General features: G+C 37.4%; 1 protein-coding gene across 1 annotated transcript in view; it reads right to left on the reverse strand.

Annotated features, from left to right (window-relative positions):
• The window catches only part of LOC140136304 (maestro heat-like repeat-containing protein family member 1), a 59,068-nt gene that overhangs the window by 23,820 nt on the left and 21,661 nt on the right, over positions 1 to 13,587 (reverse strand). The window contains 11 exon segments of the mRNA XM_072158029.1: positions 2,204 to 2,316; positions 2,898 to 3,033; positions 3,590 to 3,700; positions 4,546 to 4,783; positions 5,725 to 5,927; positions 6,151 to 6,300; positions 10,000 to 10,122; positions 10,403 to 10,459; positions 10,462 to 10,524; positions 11,687 to 11,797; positions 12,725 to 12,783. Coding sequence (XP_072014130.1) covers positions 2,204 to 2,316; positions 2,898 to 3,033; positions 3,590 to 3,700; positions 4,546 to 4,783; positions 5,725 to 5,927; positions 6,151 to 6,300; positions 10,000 to 10,122; positions 10,403 to 10,459; positions 10,462 to 10,524; positions 11,687 to 11,797; positions 12,725 to 12,783 — 1,364 coding nt within the window.

Consider the following 13,587-nt stretch of genomic DNA (forward strand, 5'->3'; position numbering starts at 1 on the left):
ACTATCCTTTAGAGTACATCAAAGTCTAGGGAAGGTTTTTTCATTTTTTAAAAATATTTGTTTTAAACAAAAATATACACCATTATGTGCAATTTTTAGCTTAATAGAGTGACAAAATGGCTTTTTTCACATGTTTTTTTTAATATTTTGAAAAAAGAGACAAATTTAAAAAATAAAAAACCTTCCCTAAGTTCATGTCTCTTCTTCATGAAAAGTTAACTGATTTTTTTTTTTTTCCGAACGGATTTTTTTCTAAGTTGTCACACAAAAAATTGGGGTAAAAAAGTGAATTTTTTGTGATTTTTTCAAAAACTTGAGATTTTTGAACAAATCTGACGTCACCATGGGATTCCTTGACTCATTTCCTTTCCAAAATGTATAGTTTTATATACTTTGGACATACAATTCAGAAATAATGAAGCTCGAAAAGGTCCATGTTCTCTCCCATTACTCTGCCCTTAACACTTATATTTTAGGTTCAAATTTCAACCTGCCTAATCATAAAGCTCCTGTGGCCGAGTGGTTAAGGTACAGGTCTCCTTGTACCAGGGTTCCCGCACCTTGAAGCCTTTTAAAATTCAAGGACTTTGAAGGTCCAAAAGCATGATTTTCAAGGACTTACCACAATTTAACACAAAAATCATGATGTGGCTCTCCATACAGCACATATTAACCCTAACCCGCCTGTATACTACAAAATACTACTTGATATATGCGCTGTTCGTGCGTGCATCTCACGTGGTGTGATGACGCAATCGCCCTAAGTGATATATAGGCACGGTTTCGCTGGCCAGAGAAGCCCAAGACCCGTGGCAAAGTGTCGCCCACCGAGCGCTTGGCATGCGAGGGGTCTCGGGTTCAAATCCCACCCAGAGCAAACAACTTCTTTCTTTCTTTTCTCTCTTTATTCTGTCCTTCTTTCCCTAAAAAAAAAAAAAAAGCCCTGAGGGGGTTAGGGTTAGGTTACCACTATCGAAACTCAGTATAGGCTTCCTTAACCCTAACCCGCCTGTATACTACAAAATACTACTTGATATATATGCTGTTCGTATGCGTGCATCCCACGTGGTGTGATGACTAATCGCCCTAAGTGATATATAGGCATGGTTTCGCTTTGAAGCCCAAGACCCGTGGCAAAAGTGTCGCCGACCGAGTGCTTGGCATGCGAGGGGTCTCGGGTTTGAATCCCACCCAGAGCAAACAACTTCTTCCTTTCTTTTCTCTCTTTATTCTTTCCTTCTTTCCCTTTCCGTCGCCAAAAAGCCCTTAGGGGGTTAGGGTTAATGAAAGTGACAGCTCCTCTCCACTCCCCAAATTTTGTCAAAATTATACTTTAGGTAAAATTCCAATTTTCAAGGACTTTCAAGGACCATCGTACACCTGAGGTGGGATAACTTTTTCTACTTGCCTCCTTTATTATTTGCACCAGCATTTACTGATTGCCGTTATCATTGGATGGAGCTGGTAGGCAATATAAACTGCTCAAATAAAGAAAGTCCGCAGTCATACAACCCGTCCTACACCAAAACCTGATCTTGTTATGACAATTTGATTGATACGGTCGTGTGCAGAATCTTGTTAGCTCCAATTTGATACCCAGTTTGCTACCAAACACTCAAAAGTGACGAAGGTTGATACCAGTTTATGGCATTTGGTGCATTTTGAAAGTTGCAAATCAAAAGCGAAGCAGCGGTCGAAATGGCTTAAGCGTGGCAATTATGGTCAAGCTTGCTTGCCCATGATGGGCCTCTGTCGACTATCCCAAGTGCGCGCTTTATTCAATTGTCAATTTAAAACGCATGGATTGCTACAGTGCTTTACTGATGAATACCAGGGCACGATGCGATCGATATGACCTAGCGGTTGTTTCGGGCTATGTCATTGGTCGTGCTGCCATTCACCTCTACAGGTCCGCGTGGTCCGTTTTTAATTTGCAACTTTTGAAAATGCACCAAATTTCATATACTGGTATCAATCTCTGTGCATTTAGAGTTTTCGGTAGCAAATTTGGTATCAAATTGCAGCTAACAAGATTCTGCACTCGACCTTATCAATCAAATTGTCATAACAAGATTAGGTTTTGGTGTAGGACGGGTTACATGACTGCGGACTTTCTTTATTTGAGGTGTTTATATTGTACACACAATCTCCTGATTTAAGACACTTTTTGAAAGCTTGCAGGCCACAGTGTGAAACTACATACCTTGCTAAGATCATTGATGAGACTAAACAATATCTGTGGGTCTCCTTTTGTGGCTCTCTCTATCAAGATATCAAAGGCAGATACGATCTTGTCCACATGATCAGATGGTTTGCCTGTCAGAGGTTAAAGGTCATAAGGTTAACTTTCAAATATATGACAAGGTTAAAAGGTTTACTTTTCAAGTGAATGGTAAGATTTATATTTATTATTCCAGTTATTACCTAGCACCATATCACTACAAGTGTTTGCAGTCAAGTTAGTTCAATTGGTAAGGCGTTACACTCCAGAGCACTGATGTGTATACAATTTCTCACCCTGATGTGGCAGTGACATCAATGTGCATTTCATTAGGCGCAGTTTCAAGTAGCTAGCGGACACTCAAAGCGCTGGTGTATGCACGCACTTACTTAAAGACACCGCATACATGTGTGCACGAAACAGCTGCCTCTACGCGTTGACGTCACTGCCACATTCGGGTGAATATAGCTATAGCTGTGTGAATTTGAGCCCCAATGCAGTCGCTGTTTATTCTCCTGGAATAACTGAGCTAAATTGAAATTTCTTTGGGCTTGAAGAACTAAATGCTTAATTGCTTAACCGAAACTCTTTACACCAGGCTCATAGCACCCAAAAATAATCCTTAGGGACTTGGTAAAATGAGCAGCTGTGAAGTAAGTAGTCAATTCACACTTACCCTCGTATCTCAGTTGTATCTTGAGCACAAGTTGAACACTTTGAAGAGCGTCTATTCTCACTGTAATGTCTGGATCGGAGCATCGCGGGACTAGTCTTCCAAGCAATGTCCCCATGATTCCAAATGCATTAAGACCCTGTTATGACAATTATGATGATTAGTTTATAACACTGACTACTCAAAAAACAAATTAATACATGAAAATAAAACTAAATAAAAACAAGCAAATGAACGTCAAAACACAAAACAAGTGAATGTATTGCAATTGGACTATATATAAGAATGAAAGGACCACAAAAAAGAAAAACAGGGTATAAGTTTATCTAAACATTGCAGGGTGTCTTTTCTCTTCTTAAGAATTCTGGTAAAAACAACAAATGCGATGAAGAGATCTATCGTGAGTGATGTCATGCTGTGACACCGAAAAGTGCGGACTCTCCTTCCTTGTCAAATCCCTGTATAAAAACCTATTGGGCTATTCCAGCTGAAATCCATACATGTACACCCCCTATGGAAGCCATGACCATAATTTCCCACACAATGAGTGAAGATTTCATATGGAATCACCATTCAGGTAACTCCATTTGCAATTCACACTCCCTGTGTGGGAGATTACAGTCATGCATTCTATAGGGGGTATATCGGTTTGAACTGGAATAACCTATTTACAGTTGATAGAATGCTGCACTTACCCCAGACACATCTATAAGATTCTGAAGATAGAATTCTAGTAGCACCTTCAAAGCAGTCACTGATCTCTGTCTCTCTGAGTCACTCATAGACACCAGGTATGGCTCAATATGCTATAATAAATGAAAATAAAATGATGGTATAAATACTATTCTAATTGTTCTTTAAATAATCTCCTGTAACTTGTTTATTTTTTATCTGCATTCATCAAGCAGTGTGGTTGAGCCTGGCTATATTCTCCCTTGATATTTCTTGCCAAGTGTTGGTCGGGGATCAATCTATCCATTTCCTAAAAACTCAAATCTGAAAAGACAGGTCAATATACTACACTTATTTTGGTGCACTGTTTACAGGTGGTATTGTTTCAAACAAGAGAAAATTAAAAGTAGAAAAAAATGCAATGATGGAAGTTTTCAATAAAATGGCAAAATAATGCATTATTTCTGCAAAATTGCTTTCTAACGTGGCATTAAAAGTTAATGCGCGCAGGCGACAAGACACTTAAAAACAACTTTCACTACTCTAATTATTGGAATTGATTGAAGAGGTTTATCAGGTATGTAAATTAATCAGCTAATTTAGAATTCATTTGTCAAGACTAAATGAAAAACTTAGGTTTTCATGCTGAGAGTTTCGCCTGAAACCTTTTTGCCTTATCGAAGCATTGATGATGTTATCGATCCAGTACAGAGACGAGCGGACAAAGTGTGTTGACATCGGATAAGTCACATCTTTGATCCCCTACTCAAGACCAACGTTGGATGCAGGAGTAACAATTCCAGAAAACCGAAACATCAGTCAAGGTTCCTGCTTGTAGCAGATGGATCAATAACATCATCAATGCTTTGAGAATGCCACAAGATTTTTAGCAATACTGTCAGCAGAAAAATGTAAGTTTTCCATTTGGTGTTGACAAATTAACTCATATTAGAATTATGGAATTCACATAAACACATACTTTAAACACGGTTTGTAGATTGTCAGAAGACACATCCCTTCTCAATATTTCCTGCAGTAGCTCATGATGACTGGTATATGTAGTACTGATGATAGCATCAATCTCCTGCATTCTAGCAGCCGTAGCATCCTCTTTACCTTTACCAGGATACAGACATTCTGGCAATTTAAAGATGCAATCAGTACTGGTCTTAATCAGATCAAATGTGTCTGCTTCTGTGAGGGGTGGCTCTAGTTTACTGATCAAGGTTAACAGTCAAGGAAAGCTTGTAACAAAAAGGAGGTTTTGAACCACAAGTCTTGCCTGCTTTTGTGCTTACTTTGGATAACAGAAGTAAAACTAGTGCGTTCTTGAACCACAAAGCAAATTTAGTAGACATGTTCTCTGTCTTAAATTTAATCAGTAAGAGAAGACGTACACTCCTTTCTCATACCAGGTTTCGTCAACATATACATCTTACAGATATCATGTCCACAAATTACATATCGTCAGCCTGCTATGCTAATTGCCTATGTCATTTTTTGTAAATTTGAGAACAAAGAACAAAATGTGGTTCCAGCATGCATCAGTTGCATAATCGCCCTAATTATTTCAGATTATTCCCTTTCATTTGTATCATTATCATTTGTTCTTATGCAAATATTGTTGAATAAATATGTTTAAATGCATACTTGAACCATATTTTGTACTTTGTTTTCAAAATTACAAAAAATGACTCAGGCAATTAGGCAAACATATAAAAAATGTCTGTGATTTTTAGCGCACACTTACCGAATGGTTAGTCTCAATACAATTTTCACATGAATTTGTTGCAGCCTCTCTAAGCTTATTTAGAACACTAAATTTAAAATAGCTATCCATCACACACCACAGATTTTAGCCATATAACCTCCAGCACGTGTCCACATGTATATCATTTCATATAGCCCATCTTACACCTTTAATCTTTTGCATAAGTCTACTTTACTTCAGCCCATTTGCAAACACCTTTCGCAGTGTCCGATTTGGCGCAGTTTATGGCGGAAATATGAAGTCAGGTTCTGAATGGCTAATTGAATCACATCAGCACCTCATTCGCCAATCAATCTTTGTAGCGAGCGTGATCTAGTTCTTTTTACGCGACCGACCGGCAGCAATTGCAAAACATCTTTACAAAAGCATGTACATAATAAAGGATACACAAGTGTAGCGCACGCCTGCATCGCCAGTGACCTGGTCTCGGTGGATAACTCTCTGATGCTCTCAGCTTTCATGAATAGTAGCAGGTGGTTAATCAAGTCTGTCTTCTTGGCAAATGTGTATGGACGTTTGAGATGGTCAGGATGCATGGATTTGCCGATGAGATCTACAGCCCTGATCAAGTTCTGCTTCACAGCTGGATCCTTGAAAATTGAAAAATAACAACAATTACGTCAATACATGCATTTAATTTAAACTTCATTCATGTTTTGAAGTGTGGACTGTTATAAAAGCTTCAAAATCTTTAAAATTAATTTTTAAAAAAGCTCGTCTGGGATTTCAAAAATTATATTAGGTATTCGATTTTTGTACAGTAAAGATATAAAAAAAAACCTCTGTAGGGAAGACAATCAAACCAATGCCTACCTTGACATTAGCCAGATATGGGCTGATATTTTTCAAGATGTTTGCTTCTAATCTTGACACCACCAAGTCTGCTGGTGCATAGAGAGTCAGATATCCATAACACAGCATCACTGTGCTCTTGATTTTCTCTACATCACCTTCAGTTTTGTCCTGAGAGGAAAAGGGATAAAAATCAATTAGGTGAAGTATGTATGTGTGGGGTGTAGGGTGCCTGGGGTGGTGTGCTCTTGTGTCTGCAATCATGCATGCCTCATGTAGGTGAGTTTGGAATGCTCATTGTGGAGATGTGGAGATATGTTTGTTGTCTTCACAGGCTCCACAGGTAAGAAACAGGGTTACTGTCAGCCCTCTCTACAGTCCAAAAAACGATTTTATGTGTAAGTTATACTATCTGAAAAATTATATTGCTGTCGCTGTATTCCTGTTCATGTTTGCCACTGTTTGTATGTTTGGGGTGGTATTGGTGGGGGGTGTGTGTGGAGGGGCTAATAGCTAATAGACTAAATAGTAACAACATAAAATAAATCACAACATTGCAAGCAATAACACTGCCACTGATTAGGTAAACTTTCAAATAGGGTTAGCTTCTCAAAACTTGGTATGCCATTACACATTATGATCCTGCAAGCAATTTATTCTGCATACAAAAACAAATGCTATTTAATTAAAACTTGTGAAATAAATCCAATTAAAACAATACTTTCAACACTTTGCATGGGAATGGATTTCATATAAGCATGCTTTATTATAATACAACAAAGAGTAATTCTGCATGCAAAATCAAACTTGTTCTTGAACAGCTTCCGCTTATAATATATAAAGTACACACAATCACAAAGTAAACTTAAAACACATGTTAGCTTTTACAAATCTCAGACCCTTTGTGGTAGCTCTGGGTTATGATAACAATGGTGGCACTTTGCAAAAATTACCTGCATTGATCAAAGTTTTGCAAGAATAGCTGCTGTATAAAATATAATGTTACCTAAATAAGATTTTATTTAGCTTGTTTAAATAGGAACAAATTTACCTCAGCAGAGAATGGTTTGGTCATGCATTGCTAGGGTGTTGTTTACAATGCCAATTGGTTTTCCGTTCAACCAATGGCCTTTCTCTGTTTGATTGGGTAATTGTGACGTTTGGTTTGCAGCGTTTAAATCATCACTAATTTGTCTGCAGTTACTCAGAGAGGATCAAGGAAAATTTGTTTTTTGGTGTGTATCATTTCAACAGTTATAAATCAGCAATTCATCAGTTTTATTACAATTTGATAGAATCATTACACAATGAAAAGGGCCAAAAACATATATGTGATGTGATCAAGCAAAATGAGTTGGATGTCGGGAATATTGATACTGAGATATAGCCGATAATAATATTCAACTACCTTTGATATCAAATTTGATGGTTTGAACCTGATGCAAATTTATTGGTTCGCTATGAGTTTTAAAATATTGGACGAGAAATAGTCGAGTCCAATATTTTAAAACTCATAGCGAGACCAATAAATTTTGCATTGGGTGAAATAAACCATCAATTTTATCATTATTATGTTTTTAGAATCTTTATTAAAAAGACAAAAAAATTTCTTTTTTAATTTAATTTAATTTAATTAGAGCAATTTTCAAGCCTAGAATCATGAAATTAAACATCTCTTTCGCGTCCGTAGAAAATCAAATTCTCCCGGTTTGACAGCAAAATAAACAAAATCGAGTTCATGAAAGCATAGTCTCATACAGTGCGTTTGTGTTCGCTCTTGATCGCATACAATTGGTCGATTTACAATACGTTAAAATTGGCGACAAAATCGGCGATTTTAAAATCACGGGGGATTGGGTCCCATGTGGCGCTAAAATTGGATGCAAAATGCATCCAATATGCTATTTTTTTGTCGTTTTAAACTGTGTGGAGAGGTATAGGAAGCAAGATTCTGAAAACATAATAATGTATTTTATTGTTCTGAGCAACACTAAATTGACCATATCTCTGGGACCGTAAGTCTAATTATGATGGGGTTGTGGGCAAAATAAAGCTCTGAGAATGGCTCATCTAATGCAATTTCAATCTTGATTTTGATCAACATCGGACTCATTTTGCTTGGTCGCATCACATATGTTTTGGGGTGTTTTTTGTATAATTAAATGATTGATTGATGTAATATAAACCAACACCCATCCCATCCCGCCCTCCAACACACAAGCAAACAATCAATTCAAGACTACATTGCAACTTCTGCAAAACAGATGCACAAATGTACAAACAATCTGATGCAAACGGGATGCTTTAAACAAACTTACATTAGGTGAAGACAGGTTCTGATAAGCCAGGAGAAAAGGAGATAAGATGAATGCATGGAATCACATCATATCACATATGGGAGAAAAGCGACAAAATCATGTAAGGGATGGCTTCATTACCATACCACCTGTCGACCACCGGCACCATCTGGCCACGGTTGTTTGATGTGATCATTTATTAGTTTTTCAAACAAAACATCATGTACAACCAAATTTTAGGCTTAAACAGCTATGTGATATCATGTTATTATGTATACAGATGCTTTTGAGTCATTCTCAACTAACAGTTCCCCTCTTTTACAAAATTATTCACTTTTATAGCTTTTTCGGATATAAAATGTATCTATTAATGACAAAATTGGTGGCGCTATTTAGTTACTGGAAATTACTCTTTCAAGCTTTAATTCCTTTTATTGTTTGATAAAATATGTATGTAAAATTTCCTTGTTGCTTGTTTCAATTATTTCAGCTGTTTTAATGGCAGTATTAATCACCTATCCCTTGCAAATAGAGAAATTTGATTTAGGATAAATAGTGCCATCTATAGTTTGCATTTAGTTAATAATGAAGCAAATTCTATATATATCAAACAACCGTGTGGCAGAAATGGCGGTTGGGCCTAATTTCTATTGTTTGGAATAATAGAATATGATTAAACTACCAATTCTGTCAGGGTGTCGGTGGTTGACCGGCCGTTAGTTTTGAAGACATCCTGAAATATTTTCCTATAGCTAGACAGACTTTTCTATTGATGGTGACTACGAGGAAGGCGAGACTTAAGCATGAGTTTTTTTACTTTGATTTGACCATGAGGATTCTATACCTATAACATTACAGACTTAGGGATTCAATCATGTACACAGTAGTGTAGATATGAACAACGATGCACCTACGCATCCGCACATTTTTATATTGTAAGGGTAGCTTTAGCTGCCCAAGTGGTATAAAAATAAGTGCAAGTGTCAAGTGCAGTATTATGAACCACTGTGTAGCATGAATGAATTCCTGTTAACAACAAAACAAGCTAAAGATCTCTAATTCACATGATTATTTCATGAGGAATGTCAGTTAGTCATTGCCACTAAACATTATAAGAAGATCAATCAGGTTAACTTGATTTCTCTATTGATATCAGCAATAAAACTACAGAATAAAACAGTAATGTTTAGCTGCCTCCTTAAAAATAATAAATTCAACATGTAAGCCAGTATATGCACACATGTTCCAGGAATGACAAATTTTTGCATGCTCACGCTTATGTGAGATTCTGTTAGTTTTGCGTTCTTGTATACACTATTGTAAAAGTGTTGACTCAACGTTGTTTAACAATGGCTGGCTTCTCTCCAAAGGTAGAGTTGTTGAATGGACAATGCAGACAGATGAGTCACATGTAATACTTATATCAGTCCCATACACTTCTGGGAAGCACTTGTTTTCAAATGTATGATCTGTCCAAGATTTATTTATAGAAATGATATACTGTTGAACTTGTCAATAAACCATTTGGATCATTGAAATCTTCATGGATTATTAGCCTACCGGTAGTACCTACCTTGACAAGACCAAACAAGCCACTGGACTTCCTGGCCATGTCTACTTTAGCCACTTTCTCTAGTTTGCTTACTGCCGCATCTAAATGAGATGCAGCACAGAATCCAAGGCCTATGGCACAACCCTGTAATAGAATAGAATATAACAGGTGTTTACACAAAGTCTCTCTGTTAAGGTTAGCAACTATTTTAAACTGTTGCGATTTGGTAGTTCACAGCATCTTGCAAATGGTAGTGAGCTTTGGCAAAAATTGCATTGATCATTTCAAAGCGAGTGTGTAGAAGAATTCAAATATCTCAGATATATTTTTGTATATATGCATGCCCCACAAATGCATGCCCCACATGTATGCATTGAAGTAGTTTTAAGCTAATTAAACACAACTATATAAGAAGCCCAATTACCTCTCTTTCCACTTGGCTACTATGCTTGATACTTGAAAACATCACATCCAGTTGTTTCAAGTTATAAACTGCTTGTTGCCAACTTTCTTCATTACAACTCCACAGCATTTGGATAAGAAATTCTGAAAGAAACCAAACCGACAATTAATGGTGAGTGAGAAATTGGGCTATGCCATTTGAAATCCATACACCCCTATGGCAGACATGGCCATAATCTCCTACACAGGGGGTGTGGATTTCAAATAAAGTGACATTCACACTCCCTGTGTGGGAGATTAAAGTCGCATCTTCCATAAGGGGTGTATGGATTTCAAATGGAATAGCCTATTAAAAGTGATGTGGACAATGTGTAGTATAAGCAGGCCTCACGATACTCTGTACAAAATGCCTACACCATCTTGAAGTACATCCAGTCACAAAATGGCTGCTCGTGACACCAGTCGGGTCTACATATGGGATGGCACAATGAGAAGAGACCATGGAGCCCTAATTACAGCTATTCAAAATTCAAAATGGTGAGTATTTTTTTACCGAGTTACATTTTTTTCACATCGTTGTGCATAATCCAATGCCCTGCACCTGTCAATTTAGCAGCAGTGCTGAATCCGAGTTTACTGATTGGCACGTCATAGAATAATCCCAGAGGGAGACTGTCGCAGGCTGATGCAAGGCTATACAAAATGAACATTTTCCAATTGAAACGCTTTCTTCTGCTGTAATTTATAACCTGGTTATCCAAACTGACCTGAGGGAAGCAGCACCACACCTGTCAACAGACACTTCAGCCTGAATGGGCTATTCCAGTTGAAGTCCATACACCCCTACGGAAGACATGACCTTAATTTTCCACACAGCAGATGAAGGTAAACCCATTTGAAATCTACACCCCCTGTGTGGGAGATTAAGGCCATGCCTTCCATAAGGGGGTGTGGAATTCAACTGGAATGTCTTGAATATTTAGTTAATTTGTGACAAGATCTTGTCCATAGGGTCCAAAGGCGGCAAATTTGAAATTGAAATACAGGCAAAAATATGGAGTAGAAAACAATAAAATACATAAGAAAATAGACAACACAAAACATCATAACTTTAGAACCAAAATACTAGACCTTTGGTGTTTTTAGTTTATGATAGCCTGATGTTTGTGTAAGGTAATAAAATAGTAACTCATTTTTCAAAAATGCCTCCTTTGGCCCCCATGGAGCAGATTGTGTCACATTTTCAAATTGTGAACTTTGAAAAGTTCAAACAAACTTTCCAGGGCACCCTATTCATCTCTATTACCCACCTTTCTTCAGGCATATCTGGATACAACGTCAGTTGTTGCCCCATAGCTGTACCTAATGCACACAGCCAATCCTCATCATCTACCTCATCCAAGGTCTTGGAAAGCAACTATAATAAACAAATAAAAAGATGGAAATATATTCAGTTAGCTTTTGTGAACCAAACCAATACTAAGAACAGGTATCCGTTTGTTTGACGTTATGCTTCGACACAGGAAATCCTAACGGTAAAAAAAGTAAGAACGCCGACATTACAGTCTAATTGTGGTTGATGGTCAAATATAGAGTTAGGAATATGATTAGGCTTTAGGATTTGAGTTAGTTGAAGTGTTAGTGTCAGAGGATTCTGGAGTTATCCTATAGTTGTATACCTTGATATATTTTTGCTATCCCCAATAACTATTGTGTTAAGGGGGTACTACACCCCTGGCCAATTTTGTGCCTATTTTTGCATTTTTCTCAAAAATTACAGCACATTGGTGACAAGTAAGATATGTATATTATAGGGGCAAGGACTCTACAACTACAACTACTGCCCTGAAAATTCAGCAACTCAAGGCAAGTAGTTATTGATCTATTGATCAAATATTGGTTTTCCTCATTTTTGACTGTAATTTTGAGAAAAATGTAAAAATAGGCACAAAATTGGGCAGGGTGTAGTACCCCTTAATTTTTTTAATTTGTCAAAAAATGCAATGCTTCTGCTAATATTTTCTAGTCAGAAATCAGTATTTCTATTTTATAGCACTGGGGCCCTAGCACTGATGAAGGCCTCAGCATCGCTGGATTATGATATTTTTGCTAACTTGGGACCTTTGTCATGTTCAAGGGTTTATGTCCGACATAGTGTTAGGACCTGTATTTTATAGGCCTGTTGGTCTTTCCGGTACATATCATACACTTTACTTGGAACTCTGCTGCAACATTTTGTGGGTCTGGCCGTATTGAAATATATAACACAGTCACAGTTTTACATGTCTGCCCCAGTGCAAGCAAATTCCTATGAAGGATTTTGAACATACACTTGTGTACACACCTTGAGAAGGAGATCCTCCCATGCCTTCACTGACCATTTCTCTTCATCATCTAAGTTATCTGAAATAATAAAAACAACAATAAAATAAATAATGATACTTCAAATTGACAGCAAAGATATACATGAAAAAGGCTTGCCAACAAATATCAGCCCAAATCATGGGTCAAATAATTGAAAAGTGTCAACATGGACCTACCAAAAGTCACTGGAGCCAATATTGAAAAGTTGCCTAATTTCATTCTTAGCCATTGGATTCTATGGGACAAGAAATTGTAAAAGGGGAAAATCTTTAAAAGTTACCCAATTGGGCTACCAAATTGAGGGTTTGGCAACTCTGCATGAAAACCACATCAAAGAGAATGCAAGAACTGTTGCAAGTCATAATGAAATACACAGGTACCATATTCCACCCAATTAGAGCCCCTCTCCTAATTAGTGCACCTGATGGACTTTTTGAAGTGACAACTGTTTAGGTGTCATCTTTCAATGCACCTGTACAGCTAAGTTCTTGTCAAATGTATAAATGTGGGGGGCGGGGTCGATCAAATATAATTCTTAGTCAGTGGCTGTGGCTTAGCTTGTTAGCGCTGAATTTCATTGGTTACTGCATGCCATCTATAACACGGTAGATCGGCAGCAGCGCGCCAACACTCAACACGGTAGCAGATGTCATCACGGAAGACGCTTCTCGAGGTATGCAGTATGTAACATGCTCTAAAACATGATATGCAAATGAGATTGCAGTACACGCAATTAAAATGGTAAACAAGTTTCTTTCATTTTGGAAAAAGGGGAGTTTTCATGACAGTAACTATAAAACAGTCTTTAGTTATTAAAATAATGTTGAACGGACTAAGAATGAG

This window comes from Amphiura filiformis, chromosome 16, assembly GCF_039555335.1.
Source record: "Amphiura filiformis chromosome 16, Afil_fr2py, whole genome shotgun sequence".
Classification (NCBI taxonomy): Eukaryota; Metazoa; Echinodermata; class Ophiuroidea; order Amphilepidida; family Amphiuridae; genus Amphiura; species Amphiura filiformis.